The 20,641-nt window shown below is 36.5% G+C and overlaps 1 protein-coding gene across 1 annotated transcript in view; it reads right to left on the reverse strand.

The window, feature by feature from the left end:
• The window catches only part of BRCA1 (BRCA1 DNA repair associated), a 60,067-nt gene that overhangs the window by 9,811 nt on the left and 29,615 nt on the right, over window positions 1-20,641 (reverse strand). Inside the window, 6 exon segments of the mRNA XM_073235643.1 lie at window positions 116-193; window positions 2,396-2,483; window positions 5,511-5,821; window positions 7,955-8,142; window positions 9,751-9,877; window positions 19,637-19,808. Coding sequence (XP_073091744.1) covers window positions 116-193; window positions 2,396-2,483; window positions 5,511-5,821; window positions 7,955-8,142; window positions 9,751-9,877; window positions 19,637-19,808 — 964 coding nt within the window.

Consider the following 20,641-nt stretch of genomic DNA (forward strand, 5'->3'; position numbering starts at 1 on the left):
CCTTTTGGTAATTCAGCTTCAGCATCAGCAAAAACCTCAGGTGTTAAAATGTTAGGTGTAAAAATGTAATTCTGAGGTGTTAAAGGGAGTAAGGGAGAAATTATATTGTACTTACAGAAATAGCTAACTACCCATTTTCCTCCTGCAATTCCCAGAAAATATTTCAGTGTCCGTTCACACACAAACTCAGCATCTGCAGAAGGAAAAACATCAAAAGATCAGTAGAAGTTGAAAACAAAATCACGAAATACTTCCATAAGCAGCTGAAGAGCCCCAGATCTTTATGCTACTGAGCTTGACCTGAATTGATGATTCCAACACCCCTGCTGACAGAATCAGAGGTGGAAAGTACCCTAATCACAACCGGCAGGTGTGGATCTCTCGAAGTCTGGAAAAGGCTGATACAGAGTTAAGACCACAGGAAATGTCTGCTCTGCTCACAGGAAATGTCTGCTTTGCTCTATCTTCTAGGTGCCAAAACTGGCTGAGATAACAATCACTGCGTTCAAGGAATTATCCACGTCAGTAGTACGGATACATGCTTGGACAGTATGTATTTTCCTGGATGGTAATATGTACAAGGAGAAAACAGTATCATTGAAGTCCTAAATCTAAAATCAATGTAAATAATAAATTTTCACCTCCGGGACTTCTGCCTGCCGAATCTAGCCTCCTAATTCCAAATCCCTCTGTGCGGGACAGGAAAATAAGAGTATTTTCATAGCTTTTCTCTTTTCTACTTAAGATTTCAGAAAGCTGTAGCTGGAGAATCACTTGTTAATTTCTTAGCGTTTCAAAGTCCCCTTGAAGAACAAAGCAAACTGAGGAAATAATACTTAGTTTTAAACAGGAGAAATGTACATAACTAAATCCTAAACACAGCAGGCCATCTTTCAGTAGTGGCAAAGTTCTCCCTCACAGAATTCTTCACAAATTAAAAAAAACTTCTTTCTTTCTTCACAATGTTTAAAGCTTTTTGTTTAACTGCTTTAAAAGTTGACTTAATAACATGCTTTAAACTCAGAAATTTTAGCCCATTTTTCGTTAGGAGTAGCAAATGTTACATAGCTTTTTTGAGTTTGAAGATTGAACTACTTTAGATTTAATTTGCATTTTAAAGTTTTCTTTTTACCTTTCAGCAGCTTTGATCCAAAACTATAGCTTAAAATATATTAAACTTTAATGACTCTCATCTCTAAAGCAGTACTTAGACCACAGTACTTTGTTCTGTTGGCTGGTTCCTGTGAGCATTATCCTCTGACTCGAGGTATGATCTTTACACAGTAGAAACCTAAGATCTTAGAGGTCCTAAGGCAAGGTATCCCTGCCAAGGAGCCTGGACCCTATGCTCAAGCACCTGTAGCTATGTGAACAGAACCTTGCTGTGGAAGACCAGTGTACTTCCAAAAAGTCAATCTCGTTAAAAAGGTTTTCACAGTTAAGCTACAGTCTGCATCTTATGTGTGCTACGTGTACCAGTCTTTGCTTTGCCCATGACTCTAACTCTTTTTTCAGATAATAGGTCTTCAGATATTTGAAGACAGTCACGTAATTCCCTTAAGTCTTCTCATTCGTTCATCTGTTCAAATAAAACTACTTTGAATTCTTTTCCATCAGATTCTCATGATCTACTTCCAGATTAACACTCTCTAGTTTGTCAGTGACCAGCTTAAAAAGAAAGCATGGAGCTCAAAACAGGGCACATACCTCACTCCAGCAGAGAATACAGTGGTGGTGGGGGACAGTCAGGATATTCACTTCACTTGTTCTGGACATTAGGCTTGTATTAATAAGGCCCAATTTCAGGTGAGCTTTTTTAGCAGCTCTGAAATGTTTACTCAGACTTAGATTACAGTCAGTTAAAAACCTCTGAGGTCTCCATTATCACAGAAGTCATAATTAAGACTTAAAAAGTGGAAGGTGTAAGACAAATGAATTTTCCTTCTTCCTTTTTCATATCTCAGAGCTGATATCAGACTTGTTTCCTAAAAAACTCTCACCCACACTCAAACTAGGTGTTTGAATAGAGCTTGGACACAGAGCTAGGGTTTCTAAGTGCCCAGATTTTAAGTGAAGGCTTGTTTCTGCTCATTCCTCTTTTTGCCCCATTTGTTCCCCCAGGACTTGGGGTTTGCCTCATTAAAAAACCTTTCACACAGTCCAGTCCAGGCAGGATGGACTAGGAGAAGTAGTTCACTGTTCTGGCTCACCACTCTCCAAATCTTAACCCAAAACAAAAGGGGGACAGGAGTAGCAAATTGTTATTTTGCTTTTATCAAGTAATAATTGACTATTGGAAGACTATCACCTATGCTATGCTTAACAAATACTCCCGTTTCTTCATGTAGTTTTTAAGCAATAGGTACAACATATTCTGTAAAGGTTCTTGATATACCTGTTTTCATAATGACATGAGTAGTCTCTTCAGTAACTAGATCAGTTAAATTGATGTGGTGTTTTCTGGCAAACTTTTGCACAAGCATCTGAAATCAAATCAAATAGTACATTATAAAAATTACCTCTAGTGGTGGGAATGGAAATTAGTTCAACCATTGTGGAAAGCAGTACAGAGGTTCCTCAAAAAGCTCAAAATAGAAATACCATTTGACCCAGGAATTCCACTTCTAGGAATTTACCCTAAGAATACAGCAGCCCAGTTTGAAAAAGACAGATGCACCCCTATGTTTATCGCAGCACTATTTACAACAGCCAAGAAATGGAAGCAACCTAAGTGTTCATCAGGAGATGAATGGATAAAGAAGATGTGGTACATATACACAATGGAATATTATTCAGCCATAAGAAGAAAACAAATCCTACCATTTGAAACAGTATGGATGGAGCTAGAGGGTATTATGCTCAGTGAAATAAGCCAGGCGGAGAAAGACAAGTACCAAATGATTTCACTCATATGTGGAGTATAAGAACAAAGAAAAAACCGAAGGAACAGAACAGCAACAGAAACACAGAACCCAAGAATGGAGAAACAGTTACCAAAGGGAAAGGGACTGGGGAGGATGGGTGGGAAGGGAGGGATAAGGGGTGGGGAAGAAGAAAGGGGACATTACAACTAACATGTATAATGTGTGTGTGTGGGGGGGGCACGGGGAGGGCTGTGCAACACAGAGAAGACAAGTAGTGATTCTGCAGTATCTTACTACGCTGATGGACAGTGACTGTAATGGGGTTTGTTGAGGGGACTTGGTGATGGGGGGAGTCTAGTAAACATAATGTTCCTCATGTAATTGTAGATTAATGATACCAAAAAAAAAAAATTACCTCTAGTACATAGCTTAGAGTATTAGTTATACTAGCTTTGAGTCTCCACTTTACTTACAAAAGGTACACCTTTTTATTTTAACATGCCTGAAATCTCAAAATAAATAGTAATTTAAAAAAAATTACATACAAATCAGAGGAAGAAATTCTAAACTAGTCTATGCTAGCAGCATGGAATTACAACCAAGGATTCAAAGTAATATTAGTTTTCCCTTTAACAGCAGATATCATTTAATTCCCTAAGTTTCCTTGCAGAATGACACTCTACTATACTATATTTTAGATTTATCAGCCTACACTTCATGAGCTGAAAGGTAATTAGCCTATCTAAAAAGTCATGCTACAGATATGTGGCTTAAAAACAAGATTCAATCCTTTGATAGTTATAAAACATTCAAGTCAAGATACTTCTAAAGGTCAGTGCAAAAACTATCAATTCCTTGTAAGGAGAAGGATTGGAATAGACTCATATTCTTCCCAAAAGGACTCTAGAGCCTTCTAGCTATTATCTATCAACAAAATAAAAATCAATAGGCAGTAAAAGAAATTAACCAGATCCATTATGGACACAGTTGACATTATCAGTAGCCACTGTTTGGTAAATAACTTTGTTTACCAAAGGCTATCATTTACTAGCCATCACCACCCACTGCAATATTTCTGTGTTGCACAATACTGCGATGGAGATAGGCTATCTTTCTTTCGTGCTACCTCACTCCACTGCCACAAGGCACTGAAAAGGCCAGCTAGAGAAGCTAATGATATCCTCTCCCTTTTGCACTGCCCTCTGCCAGGATCATTAGCAATTCTGAGCTGATTAATTGCTCAAATCCCAGCCTTGAAACTGTTCAGTTAGAACAGCAACTGCTGAAAAGATCATCTTAACATGAGCTTCAGAATTAATCATGTGTAATACAGTCAGCAGCTTTCATAATAAATTTACCACACTTCAGCAAGTCTGAATAGAGCTGAAAAATTTTCCTCTTTGCTTGTTTAAAGACAACATGTACCCAGGCCACGTATAGTCTAATCTCCAGCTCAGAATTGCCCACAGCAAGAAAGATTAGATCACTTTAGCCTCCTCTGAAAAGCTGAACTCATAAAACAAAGGAGTAAAGAATGCTAATTTTCAATGAATGGGAATTCTGGATATATAGGCAAATGATCAAGAATAATATAGATGGATGCAGGTATGAATTTTCAGAGCAAACAGCTGATCTGAGCATGTGGTTGTGAGATGAGAATTCTGCTAACATTATTGATGAGAATTAGCCATTGTAGTTATTGCTACAGCAGACACAGCATACTCTGTGCGGTTTTATAGCCGGACACATCTGGCCACTGAGAATATCATGCTGAGCTGCTACCTACAGAGAAGTGGGGATGAGAAATGGTTCTTATCCTAAGAAGGGCATATTAAGAAAGATTACTTAAGAATGACTGGGTTTAAAAAAAAAAAAGAATGACTGGGTTATCATTCAGTATACAATAAATGGTACCTACTATTCAAACCATTTGATACTCCAGTGTGTTATCATGGTTAAAAAAAATTCACTCAATTATTTTATTACGAAGTGATACCAATAGTAACTAATAACCTGGGAGGCAAATTTCTGAAATGGCTGAAATTTACACTCAGCCTAAGTAGAAACAAGTTATCAGTGGTCTTAATATTTTAACAGATATTTTTCCATAATCTGAAACAATTTCTGTTTCTGGAATGAGGAGCCCAACACATATTAAAATCCTAGTCAGGAGGTGGTATTGTAGGGCAGAAATGATAGGGCAGCCTACTGAATAACCGTGTTACAAGCCAAGATAAACACAATTAAAAACCAGAGAAATGCCTCTGTTGGTATACTTGGAACCACTGAGGCCTTAATCATGCTGGTAAGTACACTCAGGTATACACCAAGGCAGGGAAAAGATGCCTTGTGGGGAGCAGAGCTACATCTACTGCTTTTTTAGATAAAAAGAAAATTAAAATTAAAAAGTTCTATATCATACCCAAAATAACCTTTCTGCTAATATTTAATATTTATTTTCTTGAGTAAATACACACAAAACAATTCATGCTATAGCTTTATCTTAGTCCACATTTTCAGAAAATGGTAATGGAAATTAAATTACATAGAACTGTGCTTGTTTCCTAGATTTCTTCCTACAGTTATCTGTTGCTAGTCCCTATTTAAAACTATTTACACTAGGGAGATACATATAGATATACTCACAAATTCTTTTGGGGTCAAGCCTGATGCTACCACAGACATTCTGTTGCTGACTCTTTTTGTTGAAGATAACACTTCTGGCTTTTCCCTGTTCATACTTTCTTCCCTCACAGTATACCTAGCAGTATTAATAGTATGAGCGGTAGCTGGACTTTTGGCAGATTCTTCAACTTGAAATTGGGGTAATTTCAATGCTGAGGTTGAAGTTGTCTTGCTGCAAACATGAGCCAGCTCTGGGGCTCTGTCTTCAGAGGGATCAGACTCAGGGTCATCAGAGAAGAGGCTGATTCCAGATTCTAGGTAAGGGCTTCCCTCTGAAAGCAATAGGGTAAAAGTTTAATCTACATGACAGTGAATCTTGAATTACAGTGTTTAGTCTCTGAATTAAAAGATCAAATTAGGTTAAGAGAAAAATGGGTAAACTAGTAATACACTCTCGGTGGAAGTGCAGAGTGGCCTAATTTTTCTAAAGGACGATTTAGCATTATGTTGCAAAAGCGTTGTGTTGTTTACACTTTCTATCAATAATTCTAGTTTTAGAAGTGTATTTTAAGGAAATAAAAGATGTATGCAAGATTTAGTTGTAGGAATGCTCATTGCAACATTGTGTGTAACAGTAAAGTTTTAGAAACAACGTAAATGTCAATAACAGGAGATTGAACATATTATGGCACATGCATTCCAATGGAGTACTCTTCAACCATTATATTTAATTACGATAAAATGGAGAAATGCACACACCCCTGTCCATTGCAGCATTGTTCACAATAGCCAAGAAGTGGAAGCAGCCCAAATAATCTATCAGTGGCTGAATGAATAAAGAAAATGTGGCACATGCACACAATGGTTTTTAAAAAGCTGAATAAGCTTTTAAAAACGAAGAAAATCCTGTCGCATGCTATAAACGTGGATGAACCTTGAAAGGCATTAAGTTAAAAAAAAGAAGTCAATCACAAAACAAATACTGTATGATTCCACTTACATGAGGTTTCAAAAGCAGTCAAACTCTTAGAAAGTAGAATGGTGGTTGCCAGGAATGGGGAGAAGGGGAAGTGGGGAGTTCTTGTGTAATGGGTACAGAGTTTCAGCTTTACAAGATGAACAAGTTCTAGAGATCTATTACACCACTGTGGGAATATACTTAACACCACTGAACCCTTAAAAATGGTTAAGATGGTCAATTTTATGGTATGTTTTTTACCACAATTAAAAATAAAAGATTTTAAAAGATGTCACCAAATTTAAGAGGTGACCCTATTTCAGACTCCTAACATGAAAAAAGTTTGCAACTTAGAATCCACTAAATGCAGTATTATAAGGTCTGCTTTCTGTAATTTTTGTCTTTTATTTTATCTAGTTCTTAGTGGATGGGTTTTGGTTCAAATGTATACTTTAATCTTTGGGCTTCTTGTGCATATTTTGGCAATTTTGAATCACTGAAACTTTTTTCAAATACCAAATGCAAATAGTTAACTAAAAACAACCAAAACAATGTTTTAAAATTTTTAAGTGAGAAATGCTCCTAATATATTAAATAGGATAGCTAAGAAATATTATTTATCAGTGTATTTTAAGAAGTTTAAGTAAATTAACTAAAGAAATATAGGAATTTTTACTGCTAATGACAAGAATACAGGTAATTTTAAATATCCTTATTATTTATATTCTTCAACTGTTTGGCAATGAATATATAGTACTTTGGTAAGGAAGGAAATAAAGGCTGAAAAATGAGACAAATGCTTGATCTTTGTTTCTTCATTCATGATACCATTACCTTTTGTTTACTTAATAAATCATCAGATATCATTACCAAATTAAAAATAGGAGACCATCCCTGAAACATTTCTGAAAATGTTATTTCATCAGGAAGTAACCATAGCTAAGTAGAAGGTATGAGATTCCTAAAACGACCTTAATGAACATGGCCAAATTCCACATTTAGATGCCAAAGAGAACCTTTATCATGCGGTTTTGAGGATTAATTTACAACTTTCTTTACTGATGAAAACTTTGATTTACAAGTCATAAAACACACCATTCAAAGTGATTTATAAGGCATAAAATATACAGTCATTTATACTCTTTAATTCATAAAATAAGAGCTTACTTTGGAGATTTGACTCATTTTTCAGTAAAGGACAGGCCTGAAACTTTATTCTTTGACCCTAGAACTCTTATATAACAGTTGAAGTAAAATATTTAGAGTGCAGCAAGACCCTCCCACCCTCAAAACTATTAGTTAAACCAATATAGACAGAATAACAGCTGCAATAATTTTCAAGTAAACTTGGATTAACTTAACATTCAGGCTATTTTTCTAAAATGGGTTTAAGTATAATAGATGTACTCATAATAGACTAGTACATCTGAAAGTTGATTAACTAGAACATCTTTAGGTAAAATTTAGAGTAAATATGTTTTCTCCATCAGAGCAGATGAAATACTACCTGGGTCTTGTCTTGACAAGTAAGGCTGCTCCATTAAATCCTGGGCCTCAAACTTAGACAGCTGTTGCTCCTCCATATCAACAACCTTGCTGAGCTCCTTTTGAGATGGGCAATTTCCATTCTGAAGACTCGAGTGGCTGTGCATATACCACCTATTATCTAGCAATGGGAGTTTAGAAGGGGAAGACCTAGAAAGAAGAGTGAAAGGAAAAAAACATCGCCACAGCTTAAGAAAGGACTAATCATACTTCCTGGGCAACCAAAATGTAAGACAGCTCATTGTCAGAGAGATTGGGAATGACTAGCAAAGAATGGCCTGAAAGTCTGGATTCGTGATGCCTGCCAACATGTCAACCCTGACATATAACATCTCCCCTTAGGGTCTGGTCCAAGGCAGTATATCTCCTAGCTATTTAAAAGCATGTCTGCAAAGTTCACCAATTATCCACTACCACTCAGATTCTATACACTATTCCACTTGAGTCCAAAAGGATGTGCTAGAATCAGCTCTCTCATGAAAATAGAAAGTTAATTAATCTTGACATCTCTACACTTATTCTTTTTGCCCAGTTTTAGCAAACTTCACAGAATCATCCTTACCCCCTACCTTTTCAATATCCAAAGTCATTCCAATAACAAAAGTTAGCTATATAAAATTTTGTTATGAAGAGCATATGTAGCCAGAAAGCAATTTCTCTACTCTTTCAGGTGTTCAGGACTTTGCTGAATAAAATATTTATTGACAGACTTAAAGGACCTCAGAGCTCAGCTAATTAATTCCAACAATGACTGGGCATTTACTATGAGTCAGGCACTAAAGCTAGGCCCTGTGGATTGAAGATGAACAAGACATGAATTGCTGCTCTCAGGTAGTCTGATGGAGGAAGTTCAATCAATGTGTAGGTTCTTTAACAGGAATCTCTAGGGGGTACACTATGGAGGGGGACGAGGAACAGGATTAATTAGTCTGAATATTAAATAGGTGGTTAGCTCAATTGGTTAAAACATGGCAATGAGGTTGTTACCTCTAAATATGTATTTAGTGTCTATGAGGTCAGATCTTTTCATTCTGTCACAGCCACAATGACAGTACTCTAGCCTCAAAAATATATCCTCAGTCCAGTCCAAGAGGCTTAGAAAACACAGTGTGATTAGATTATTGACAACTTGTCATGATTCCCAGAAAGATAAGTGAAAATATACCTATACTCAGTAGGAACTCACACAATTTCCTTTTCCTTCCTAGAGTGGCGAGAAATGTGCCTCTAAAGGCCGAGACTCTTACCTGAACTACCAAATAGGAATAATAGTCCAGAACTTGTCCTTTTATTTTCACAGTGTTGTAAAGATCAAATGAGGAAGTATGTAAAATTATTTTGAAAATACAAAGTGCTACAAAATATTATCTCAACAGTGATTCACACAGATATCCCTGAAATATATTCTGAGTATTTCAGGGGTAAATCAATAGTGGAACTTTTTCTAGAAAGGCAAAACTTCAAATTGGGCAAGGGCTACCTTGGAGAAGTTCACCATCAGCCTCCAGGATTGCTTAGGTTTTAATTCTGTATTTTATTCCGACCTTCAGAAGGAACAGATCTACAGTGCTTTTCTCATGTTGTAGTTCATGCCTTTTATTAGGTCTAAAAAGCCTTATACAATTAAACAAAAGAAGTGTAGAGCAATGAAAGGTTAGAAATGTCTATGTACAAAAAATCTAGAGAAAGTATGGTCAAAATTTGGTATAAGTAAAGACATTACTTAGATATCACAACTTGACATTTATTACTTCTTACCTTTCCATTTCTGGTTCTTTATTTTTACTGGTGGAACTATCCAGAGGTACTTGAAACTTGTCAGCAGAAAGGCTCTTTGAATTCTGCCTTATAGGGTATTCACTACTTTTCTCTGAAGTTAATACTGCTTTAAAACAGAATGAGAAAACAAAGAAATCACTTTACTGTCTTGTCCTGATGGTGGTAATTCATGTAAGGATACTGATTTTTTCAAAAGCAGCAATCTGTGACAGTCAAATTGGTTTTTAAACAAGTACATCAAAATGAATTTTATAAACACAAGTGATGCAGTACTAAATGGAACTAAATGACTAAAAAATAATGACAATAGAAGGAACACTTTAAGACTGGGTAAATAAAGATACCCAGCTGAGACTAGGCTGAAAAAACCATATATTTATGTTTTATGGCCCTGAATGATAAGGAAACAGGAATAGGAAATGAATTTTATCTCTGCAGCCAACTAAATTATGCTCAAATTCTCTTAGGTAATAGGGAAGGGAAAGTACTGGAAAGCACAAAGCATTATTTCCTTTTCCATCCCTACTACCTCTACATTTAAGACCATACGGGATAAGGGTTTAGGCTTTTGCATGTGTGGGGAAGCAAGAGGGGAGGGGTCAGATGAGAAAGGAAAAACAGTGACATTTGCTTCACATTTTCAATTACTAAGAAAAAAATAAACCAAACAACCAATACACACAAAAACTCATGGTGCTGACTGATAAGGATCCTAAATGTAATACATGGAACTAATGATGAAATGGCACAAGAAAGTAAAAAACACAAAACAGACCCAAGGCAAAGTTGTGGCATGTTAATACATCCTTTTTATTAATTCTTCCAAATGCATTATTGTGCCACTGCTTTCTAGGAAGTGGCTTAAAGGCAGAAATATATAAAAAGCAGAACAAATACTAAAAAATCATGTCTCTTATCCATTAAAAAGTCACTAACCACTGTAATTTATTTTGAGCTTTTATTAGAAAAGCCAAAATGCATAAATTGAGGAAGAATATTTTAAACAAAGGGCTGTATTAATTAAACTGTCTTTTAAGATACTGGGTAGCCTGGGGGGAAATAATCATTGATTTTGAGTTAATCTTCAAATGCATTATTTATAGTTTCCTTTATGTTCATTTTTTCTGGACCTGTGAGTTTCTAGGAAGACAAGAACTCTGCCTAGAGCTACCAACTGCTGAAAGCAAGCAGGGTCTAACAATGAACCAGCAGGTTTTTCTTCTAACTGGGCACATAAAGCTTTTTAATAAAGGTATCATTTCTCCCCATATACAGGGTGATAATTGAAAGGAGGTAATGTGCAATCTCTAATCACATCAAACAGAACTAATCATTGAAAAGGGTTTAAAAAAGCAAAAGTGAAAGGGCTAGTGGGAAGCCTCCAACACAAACACAGATATAGGCATAACATGGAAATATTGCGGGTTCTGTTTCACATCACTGCAGTAGAGAGAATTCACAATAAAGCGAGTCAAATAAATATTTTTTTTGTTTCCCAGCACAAAAAGTTATGTTTACACTACACTGTAGTCTATTGAAGTGTGTAATAGCATTATATGACAAAAAATATACACACCTTAATTTAAAAATACTTTATTGCTAAAAAATGCTGTCATCTGAGCTTTTAGTGAATCTTAATCACTGATTACAGATCACCAAAGTAAATATAACAATGAAAAAGTTTGAAGTATTGAGAGAATTACCCAAATGTTACACAGAAACACAAAGTGAGCAAATGCTGTTGGAAAAATGGCACCAATAGACTTGCTCAAATAGGGTTGCCACAAACCTTCAATTTGTAAAAAATGTAATATCTGCAAAGAGCAATAAAATGAGATATGCCTGTATTAAAAAGTCATTCTATCACTTGAACATTCAGCATATGAGTTCCTCTTTGTACTACAATTGGGCTTAAGCTATGAAGAAAATAAGTTAACTTGAGTTAGGATTCAGTAACTCAATATTGCCTAAAAACATGGCAAAACTTTTCTGCTCTTCTTTTTTCTTAATCCTATTATGAATGCAGGGATTCAGAGCTGTACTAGAACAGTAACTTAGTCCCCCTTAAGTCATTCCCTCACCTGGGGGGTCTTAACCTGTTATATTCTTTATTGGTAGGACGTATGCTCCAGACCAGATATTTAATAAATTTACTGCCTCCCTATGCTGTCCTAAGCATTATGCAAAGCATTGGGAAGAATCAAAGGAAAATAAATTGAAGAGGAAAGAGATCTTAAGAAATGATAAACTATAAAATACAGAACCCATAATGAAATTCAGCTTTAAAAAGTACATAACCCCTTCACCTCAACTGATTCAGAATTTTCAGGAGAGGAGCCTAGGAATTTTTAACAAGTGGTTCCAGCAATGAACACAGTAGGACAGAAAAGTCAGGTATGTCTGAAAATTACTTCCACTGTAATGGGCTACATTTTACAAATTTTACAAATGCTAATGTTTGCTTTATGAATGACAGATAATCCAGGAGTAAGGAACAACAACAAAGTACCTAATATGAAACAGATTTACCTGTGGAGGAAATACACATAATTCATAATGGGTAAATACACATATTTGCACAAAAATGTTATGTAGGCTTGGGAATGACCCTTAGATAAACAATAGGGCAGATCTATGCTGAGGGTAAGACATTTGATGTAAAGGACCTAAAGAAAGGGCTTTTATGGTCTTTAAGAATACTGGATCTTAAAAATAAAAATTGGTGAAATCCAAGTTAAGTCTAGAGTTTCCCTTGTTACTAGTAATGTACCAATGTTGGTTTCTTAGTTCTGACAAAGTACCATGGTGATGTAAGATGACATTAGAGGTAACTGAATCTAGGTAAGGGGTAGAGTTCCCGTAGTAACTCTCTATATTTCTGTACTATCACTACTACTTTTCTATAAATCTAAAACTATTCAAAAATAAGTTTATTAAAAAGACACATCAGTATAGTTGAAGGTAAACAAAACTCATTTTCTTAGGATTAAGAAGTTTGCTTGCATTTCAGTTAGACTCATACCAATTTAAGAGAGAAGAAGGCACAAAACTTGAGTTGGTATTAAGTTTATGCTCAAAACATTTCAGAAATAAAGCCACAAAATTCCAGAATTCATACCCAGAAATATTCTTTCAGTAAGTCTGATGTGGGTTTCAGAGTTTTAATCATGTGAAGTAAAATATTTATCAAGTACCTACTATGTTCCAGGCACAGGTCTAAGGGTTCTCTGCCCTTAGGGAGCCTACATTCTAGTGGGAGGTAAGGAGGAACTCTGAACAACAAGCAAAACAAATTACATATTACTAAAAGTTGGAATAAAAGCTGTGAAAAAAATAATCATATAACAGGGTAACATGGGGCTGGAAAAGTCAGAGAAGTAAAAGCTACAATAAAAAAAGTGTCAATAAATGGTGTCCAGAAACTGGGCAGCTACATCCAAAAGCATAAAACTCGACTACTTCCTCACATCATACACAAAAACAAACTCAAATGGATTAAAGACTTAAATATAATACCTGAAACCATAAAACTATAAGAAAACAGGCAGTAAGTTCTTTGACATTGGTCTAAGTGATATTTTTTGGATCTGTCTTCTCAGGTAAGGACAACAAAAACAAAAATAAACAAATGGGGCTACACCAAACTAAAAAGCTTTTGCACAGTGAACAAAACCATGAACAAAACAAAAAGGCAACCCACTGAATGCAAGAAGGTATTTTCAATGACATATCTGATAAGGGGTTGATGCCCAAAATGTAAAAAGAACTCAGAAAAATCATTATCAAATAAACAAACAATCCAATTAAAAAGTGGGCAGAGCAAGATACGGAAGCAACCTAAGTGTCCATCAGTAGATGAATGGATAAAGAGGTGGTACATATACACAATGGAATACTATTGAGCCGTAAGAAACAAATCTTACCATTTGCAATAACATGGTTGGAGCTAGAGGGTATTATGCTCAGTGAAATAGGCCTGGCAGAGAAAGATAAATAACAAATGATTTCACTCATTTGTGGAGTTTAACAACAAAGCAAAACTGAAGGAACAAAATAGCAGCAGACTCAGAGACTCCAAGAAGGGACTAGTGGTTAGGAAAGGGGAGGGGTGGGGAAGGGTGGGTGGTGTGGGAGGGAGGAGGGGATCGTGAGGTATCATGATCGATGCACAAGGTGTGTGTGGGGTCACGGGGAAGACAGTGTAGTTCAGAGAAGACAAATAGGGACTCTATGGCATCTTACTACACTGACGGGCAGTGACTGCAATGGGGTATGGGGGGGCCTCGACAATAAGGGTGAATGTAATAACACATTGTTTTTCTTATGAAACCTTCATAAGAGTGTATATCAATGATACCTTAAAAAAAAATAAAAAGTGGGCAGAGGACCTAAATAGATATATTCCTGAAGAAGACATGTAGATGACCAACAGGCACATGAAAAGATGCTCAATATCACTAACCTTAAGGAAATACAAATCAAAACCACAATAAGATATCACCTCATATCTGTCAAATGGCTATTATAAAAAAGACAAATATGTATTGGTGAGGATGTGGAGAGAAGTGAACCCTCAGGCACTGTTGTTGGGAATGTAAACTGGTGCAGCCACTATGGAAAGTAGTATGCAGGTTCCTCAAAAAGAAAGGAAAAAAAATAGAACTACTATATAATTCCACTTCTAGGTATTTATCCAAAGAAAACAAAAACATTAATTTGACAAGACATATGCACTCTTATGTTCATCCCAAATTATTGACAATAGCCAAGTAAAGGAAGCAAACCCAAGTTTCCATTGACAGATGAATGGATATAGATATGGTCATACATACAATGGAATATTGCTCAGGCATAAAAAGAATGAAATCTTGCCATCTGAGACAACATGGATGGACCTATAGGGTATTATGCTAAGTAAAGTAAGTTAGAGAAAGACAAATACCATATGATTTCACTTATATGTGGAATCTAAAGAAGTAAAAAAAAACGAACAAACAAAACAAAACAGAAATAGATTCATACAAAGAACAAACTGATAGTTTTCAGCCAGGAGGGTGTTGGGAGGATGGATGAAATAGGTGAAGGGGATTAAGAGATACACTCTTTCAGCATAGGGAACATAATCAACATTGTAACAATTTTGTATGGTGACAGATGGTAATTAGACTTATTGTGGTGAATGTTTCATAATGTATATCAATATTAAATCACTGCTGTGCCCCTGAAGCTAACACAATGGATATGTCAATTACTCTTCTCTTCAATAAAAAATGAAAAAAAAAAAAAGGTGATTATGGTAGATCTCATTGAGAAGAAGCATTGAGCCATATGACCTACATATTCAACATACTCAATTGTGCCAATTTAAATAGTCATGGAAGACTGTGGAGTTGGGTGAGGGGACTTTTTTAAATCAGGAAATTCACATAAGCCTCTCCTTCCTCTTGTCAACATTTACTCATGGATGTTAACTTCAGGACAAAGTAGACCAATGAATAAGTTTACTATAAAAAATAGAGTAGAAGCTCCTAACAAAAATATTTTATATAGAGATTTAGAAGAAATTTTCAAAAATGTTTTCAAATCCACAGTAAAATAAATGTACAAAAATATAGCACTTAAGAAATTAAATAAAAAGAAAGCCACAAAGAAATATTTTGTCTACAGATCTTCAGGAAAAAAATGAACACACATTGCCCCTACAAGGATGGGATAGTAGATTTACACACATATTCAAACATTAACAATAACATTTTATGTTTTATGCACTGAAATTGACAGTCTAGTCCATTTTTAGACTGAAGATAGTGAAAGCACCCCAAAGAAGAGAACTATGCTGGAAACAAGACTTTGGGCTTCATTATCTGGAAGATGAACTAAATGAAGATACAGCTACAAAGAAAGCATTTAAGGAAAATACATTTTGAACCACTGCCATAGCAACAGAGTTCCTAGCTTCTCATGCACGAGCTACTGTTTCTCTCTGAACATAAAAATACTGCAAGGCACGCTCTGGGACCAAGGCCACCATTCTGAATAATTAAGACTTGAATTCCTAGAAAGCCTCAAAGGAAGCCCTATGGCTGCCAGTAGGACTGGGGCAGGCAGTGACAAAGGAACTTTGAGATGAATAGGTATCACTGAGATAGTAGTGAAAGAACACTTTCGAGGGCTAACCAAGCCTGCATGTTTCTAAGAACCCTCTGGACCCCATGCCTGTGTCCAGCCTCTTGTCTATGTATCTACACATTTGCCCCTATTAAAAAACCTGCCTATGAAAACCTATATGCTAACAAGTTGGAAAACCTAGGAGAAATGGACAACTTCCTAGAAAAATACAACCTTCCAAGACTGACCCAGAAAGAAACAGAAAATCTAAACAGACCAATTAGCAGTAACAAAATTGAAGTCGGTAATCAAAAAACTACCCAAGAACAAAACCCCCGGGCCAGATGGATTTACCTCAGAATTTTATCAGACATCCAGAGAAGACATAATACCCATTCTCCTTAAAGTTTTCCAAAAAATGGAAGAGGAGAGAATACTCCCAAACTCATTCTATAAAGCCAACATCACCCTAATACCAAAACCAGGCAAAGACCCCACCAAAAAAGAAAACTACAGACCAATATCCCTGATGAACGTAGATGTAAAAATACTCAACAAAATATTAGCAGACCGAATTCAAAATACATGACCAAGCGGGATTCATCCCAGGGATGCAAGGATGGTACAACATTTGAAAATCCATCAACATCATCCACCACATCAACAAAAAGGACAAAAACCACATGATCATCTCCATAGATGCTGAAAAAGTATCCGACAAAATCAACATCCATTCATGATAAAAACTCTCAACAAAATGGGCACAGAGGGCAAGTACCTCAACATGATAAAGGCCATATATGATAAACCCACAGCCAACATCATACTGAACAGCGAGAAGCTGAAAGCTTTTCCTCTAAGATCGGGAACATGACAGGGATGCCCACTCTCCCCACTGTTATTCAACATAGTACTGGAGGTCCTAGCCATGGCAATTAGAGAAAACAAAGAAACACAAGGAATCCAGATTGGTAAAGAAGAAGTCAAACTGTCACTATTTGCAGATGACATGATATTGTACATAAAAACCCTAAAGACTCCACTCCAAAACTACTAGAACTAATATCAGAATTCAGCAAAGTTGCAGGAGACAAAATTAACACACAGAAATCTGTGGCTTTCCTATACACTAACAATGAACTGATAGAAAGAGAAATCAGGAAAAAAATTCCATTCACAATAGCATCAAAAAGAATAAAATACCTAGGAATAAACTTAACCAAGGACGTGAAAGACCTATGCCCTGAAAACTACAACACAGTCTTATGAGAAATTAAAGAGGACATTAACAAATGGAAACTCATCCCATGCTCCTGCTAGGAAGAATTAATATAGTCAAAATGGCCATCCTGCCCAAAGCAATATACAGATTCGATGCAATCCCTATCAAATTACCAAGAGCATTCTTCAATGAACTGGAACAAATAGTTCAAAAATTCATATGGAACCACCAAAGACCCTGAATAGCCAAAGCAATCCTGAGAAGGAAAAATAAAGTGGGGGGGATCTCGCTCCCCAACTTCAAGCTCTACTACAAAGCCACAGTAATCAAGACAATTTGGTACTGGCACAAGAACAGAGCCACAGACCAGTGGAACAGAATAGAGTCTCCAGACATTAACCCAAACATATATGGTCAATTAATATGTGATAAAGGAGCCATGGACATACAATGGGGAAATGACAGTCTCTTCAACAGATGGTGCTGGCAAAAGTGGACAGCTACATGTAAGAGAATGAAACTGGATCACTGTCTAACCCCATACATAAAAGTAAATTCAAAATGGATCAAAGACCTGAATGTAAGTCATGAAACCATAAGACTCTTAGAAAAAAACATAGGTAAAAATCTCTTAGATATAAACATGAGTGACTATTTCATGAACATATCTCCCCGGGCAAGGGAAACAAAAGCAAAAATGAACAGGTGGGACTATATCAAGCTGAAAAGCTTCTGTACAGCAAAAGACACCATCAATAGAACAAAAAGGTATCCTTCAGTATGGGAGAATATATTCATAAGTGACAGATCTGATAAAGGGTTGACATCCATAATATATAAAGAGCTCACACACCTCAACAAACAAAAATCAAATAATCCAATTAAAAAATGAGCATAGGAGCTGGAAAGACAGTTCTCTAAAGAAGAAATTCAGATGGCCAACAGACACATGAAAAGATGCTCCACATTGCTTGTCATCATAGAAATGCAAATTAAAACCACAATGAGATATCACCTCACCAGTAAGGATGGCCACCATCCAAAAGACAAACAACAACAAATGTTGGTGAGGTTGTGGAGAAAGGGGAACCCTCCTACACTGCTGGTGGGAATGTAACTTAGTTCAACCATTGTGGAAAGCAGTATGGAGGTTCATCAAAATGCTCAAAACAGACCTACCATTTGACCCAGGAATTCCACTTCTAGGAATTTACCCTAAGAATGCAGCAGCCCAGTTTGAAAAAGACAGATGTACCCCTATGTTTATCGCAGCACTATTTACAATAGCCAAGAAATGGAAGCAACCTAAATGTCCACCAGTAGATGAATGGATAAAGATGTGGTACGTATACACAATGGAATATTATTCAGCCATAAGAAGAAAACAAATCCTACCATTTGCAACAACATGGATGGAGCTAGAGGGTATTATGCTCAGTGAAATAAGCCAGGTGGAGAAAGACAAGTACCAAATGATTTCACTCATATGTGGAGTATAAGAACAAAGAAAAACTGAAGGAACAAAATAGCAGCAGAATCACAGAACCCACGAATGGACTGACAGTTACCAAAGGGAAAGGGACTGGGAAGGATGGGTGGGAAGGGAGGGATAAGGGGGGTAAAAAAGAAAGGGGGTATTATGATTAGCATGTATAATGTGGGGGGAGGGCACGGGGAGGGCTGTGCAACACAGAGAAGACAAGTAGTGATTTTACAGCATCTTACTATGCTGATGGACAGTGACTGTGAAGGGGTACATGGGGGATACTTGGTGAAGGGGGGATCCTAGTAAACATAATGTTCTTCATGTAATTGTAGATTAATGATACCAAAAAAAAAAAAACACCTGCCTGATGTCCTTGCTGTCTTTTACAAGGTCTTTCCAGTTAGAAACTCAAATTTTCATCTCGCTTTCCTTCATTAATGCCACATTATTCCTCAGTGCTCACTTCTTGCAGGAAGTTGGCTCTGATCCACCCTATCTGCCTGGTTCCCCCAAATGCCTCCTGCAGAGATCCATCAGGTCTTGTTGATAACTATAATGTTGGTATAAAGCACCTGGCTCTCCTACATAATTGGACTTTATGTGGATCAAAATACCGTTCCTATAATACAGGAAAGGACATCTCTCCCTATAAACTGGAAAGCACATTAAATAGGGCTTTGTGATCTGACATCAGTGTTATAAGGAATATATCTCAGTGTTTTTTTATAAGCTTTCTAAAATGATCAGGTTACCATTTTCAATATTCTCCATTATATTCAGCTTCCTACGGGTTCCCCACAGTATCTCCTCATTGTAGGCACTCAGTCAAACAATAATACTTAATGATTATCTTGATCTACTCTGAATAGTAAATTAGTTCTGAGCAGGGACTAGAACTAAGGCTCTAAAATTACCCACGGATTGACTCAGCAAATATACACGGAGGAAAGATCATAAAATGTTGGAGCCAGGTCCACACTTTTCAGGTTACAAAGGCTTAGGGAGAAGAATTTTGCTTAAGATAACAGAGCTTGGCCAATATTACAAACCTTTTTCTGATGTGTTTTGTTCCAGATTTAGCTGGTCCTCAGGGGCACAAGAATCAGCTATGAGGAAAGGGGGGCTGTTAGAAGGTTGGCTGCTGTGCTGCTCTAACACAGCTTCCAGTTCGGCCATTTCCTGTTGGAGCTTTATGAGGTTATCTTGCATGGTATCCCTCTGCTGCAAACACAAGAAATAACACCAAAAAAGTTATACTTTTTTAGAAACTTGCCAGAAAACAAGAATATGTCACCCCAGTTAATTTTAACATGGGAATTGAAATAATCTAGTATGGAATTATGAGTTAACACCTTCTAATCTAACCATACTCAGGCAATTAATTCCCATGAAATAATTTCAGAATGATGTTAGAGGGGGAAAAAAGTCTTCAAATTCACCCAAATAGACTTAGTTTATTATGATGTCCTTTTGAAGTTGGCTATTTTTTTTTTAAAGGACTGGAAAAAAATAATTAAGGTCCTTAACCACTTTTGTATTTAAAATTAGCATGACTCTGTTAACATTTACACAGGCTGTGTTTCAAAGATTTGGTAATGTGGGACTCTTAAGAGATTTGAGTTAGTCCATATAGAAATGTCTATGATTTCTGGCTTATGAGGACTCTTCCTTTTCTGGGATTCTTTGAACATTTAATTTTGAACAGAAACAGCAAAGATAAATTAATTTATTTATCTATTTGTTCATTTAACAACTATTTGTTGATCATCTGTTATATGCCAGGCACTGTCTTAGTGCTATAGATACAGCTATTACGGTGCTGCCATTCTAGATGGGGACCAGGGACCTGGAGACCATCACAGAGAAGGACCTGCTAGAGGAAAGGATCTAACAGAAAGAGTCCTAGGAAAGCCTGCAAACAGTTATTGTTTTCAATTCAGATAATCAGTTCTTCTTGCCTATCGGACTCCTGATGTTTATTTCTCCCTTTCAGGAAGAAATCTGCTAAATCTAAGGTTTCTGATGAGCAAAGCATTTGGTAAGTAATGAACTTT

This window comes from Manis javanica, chromosome 4 (assembly GCF_040802235.1).
Source record: "Manis javanica isolate MJ-LG chromosome 4, MJ_LKY, whole genome shotgun sequence".
Taxonomy (NCBI): domain Eukaryota; kingdom Metazoa; phylum Chordata; class Mammalia; order Pholidota; family Manidae; genus Manis; species Manis javanica.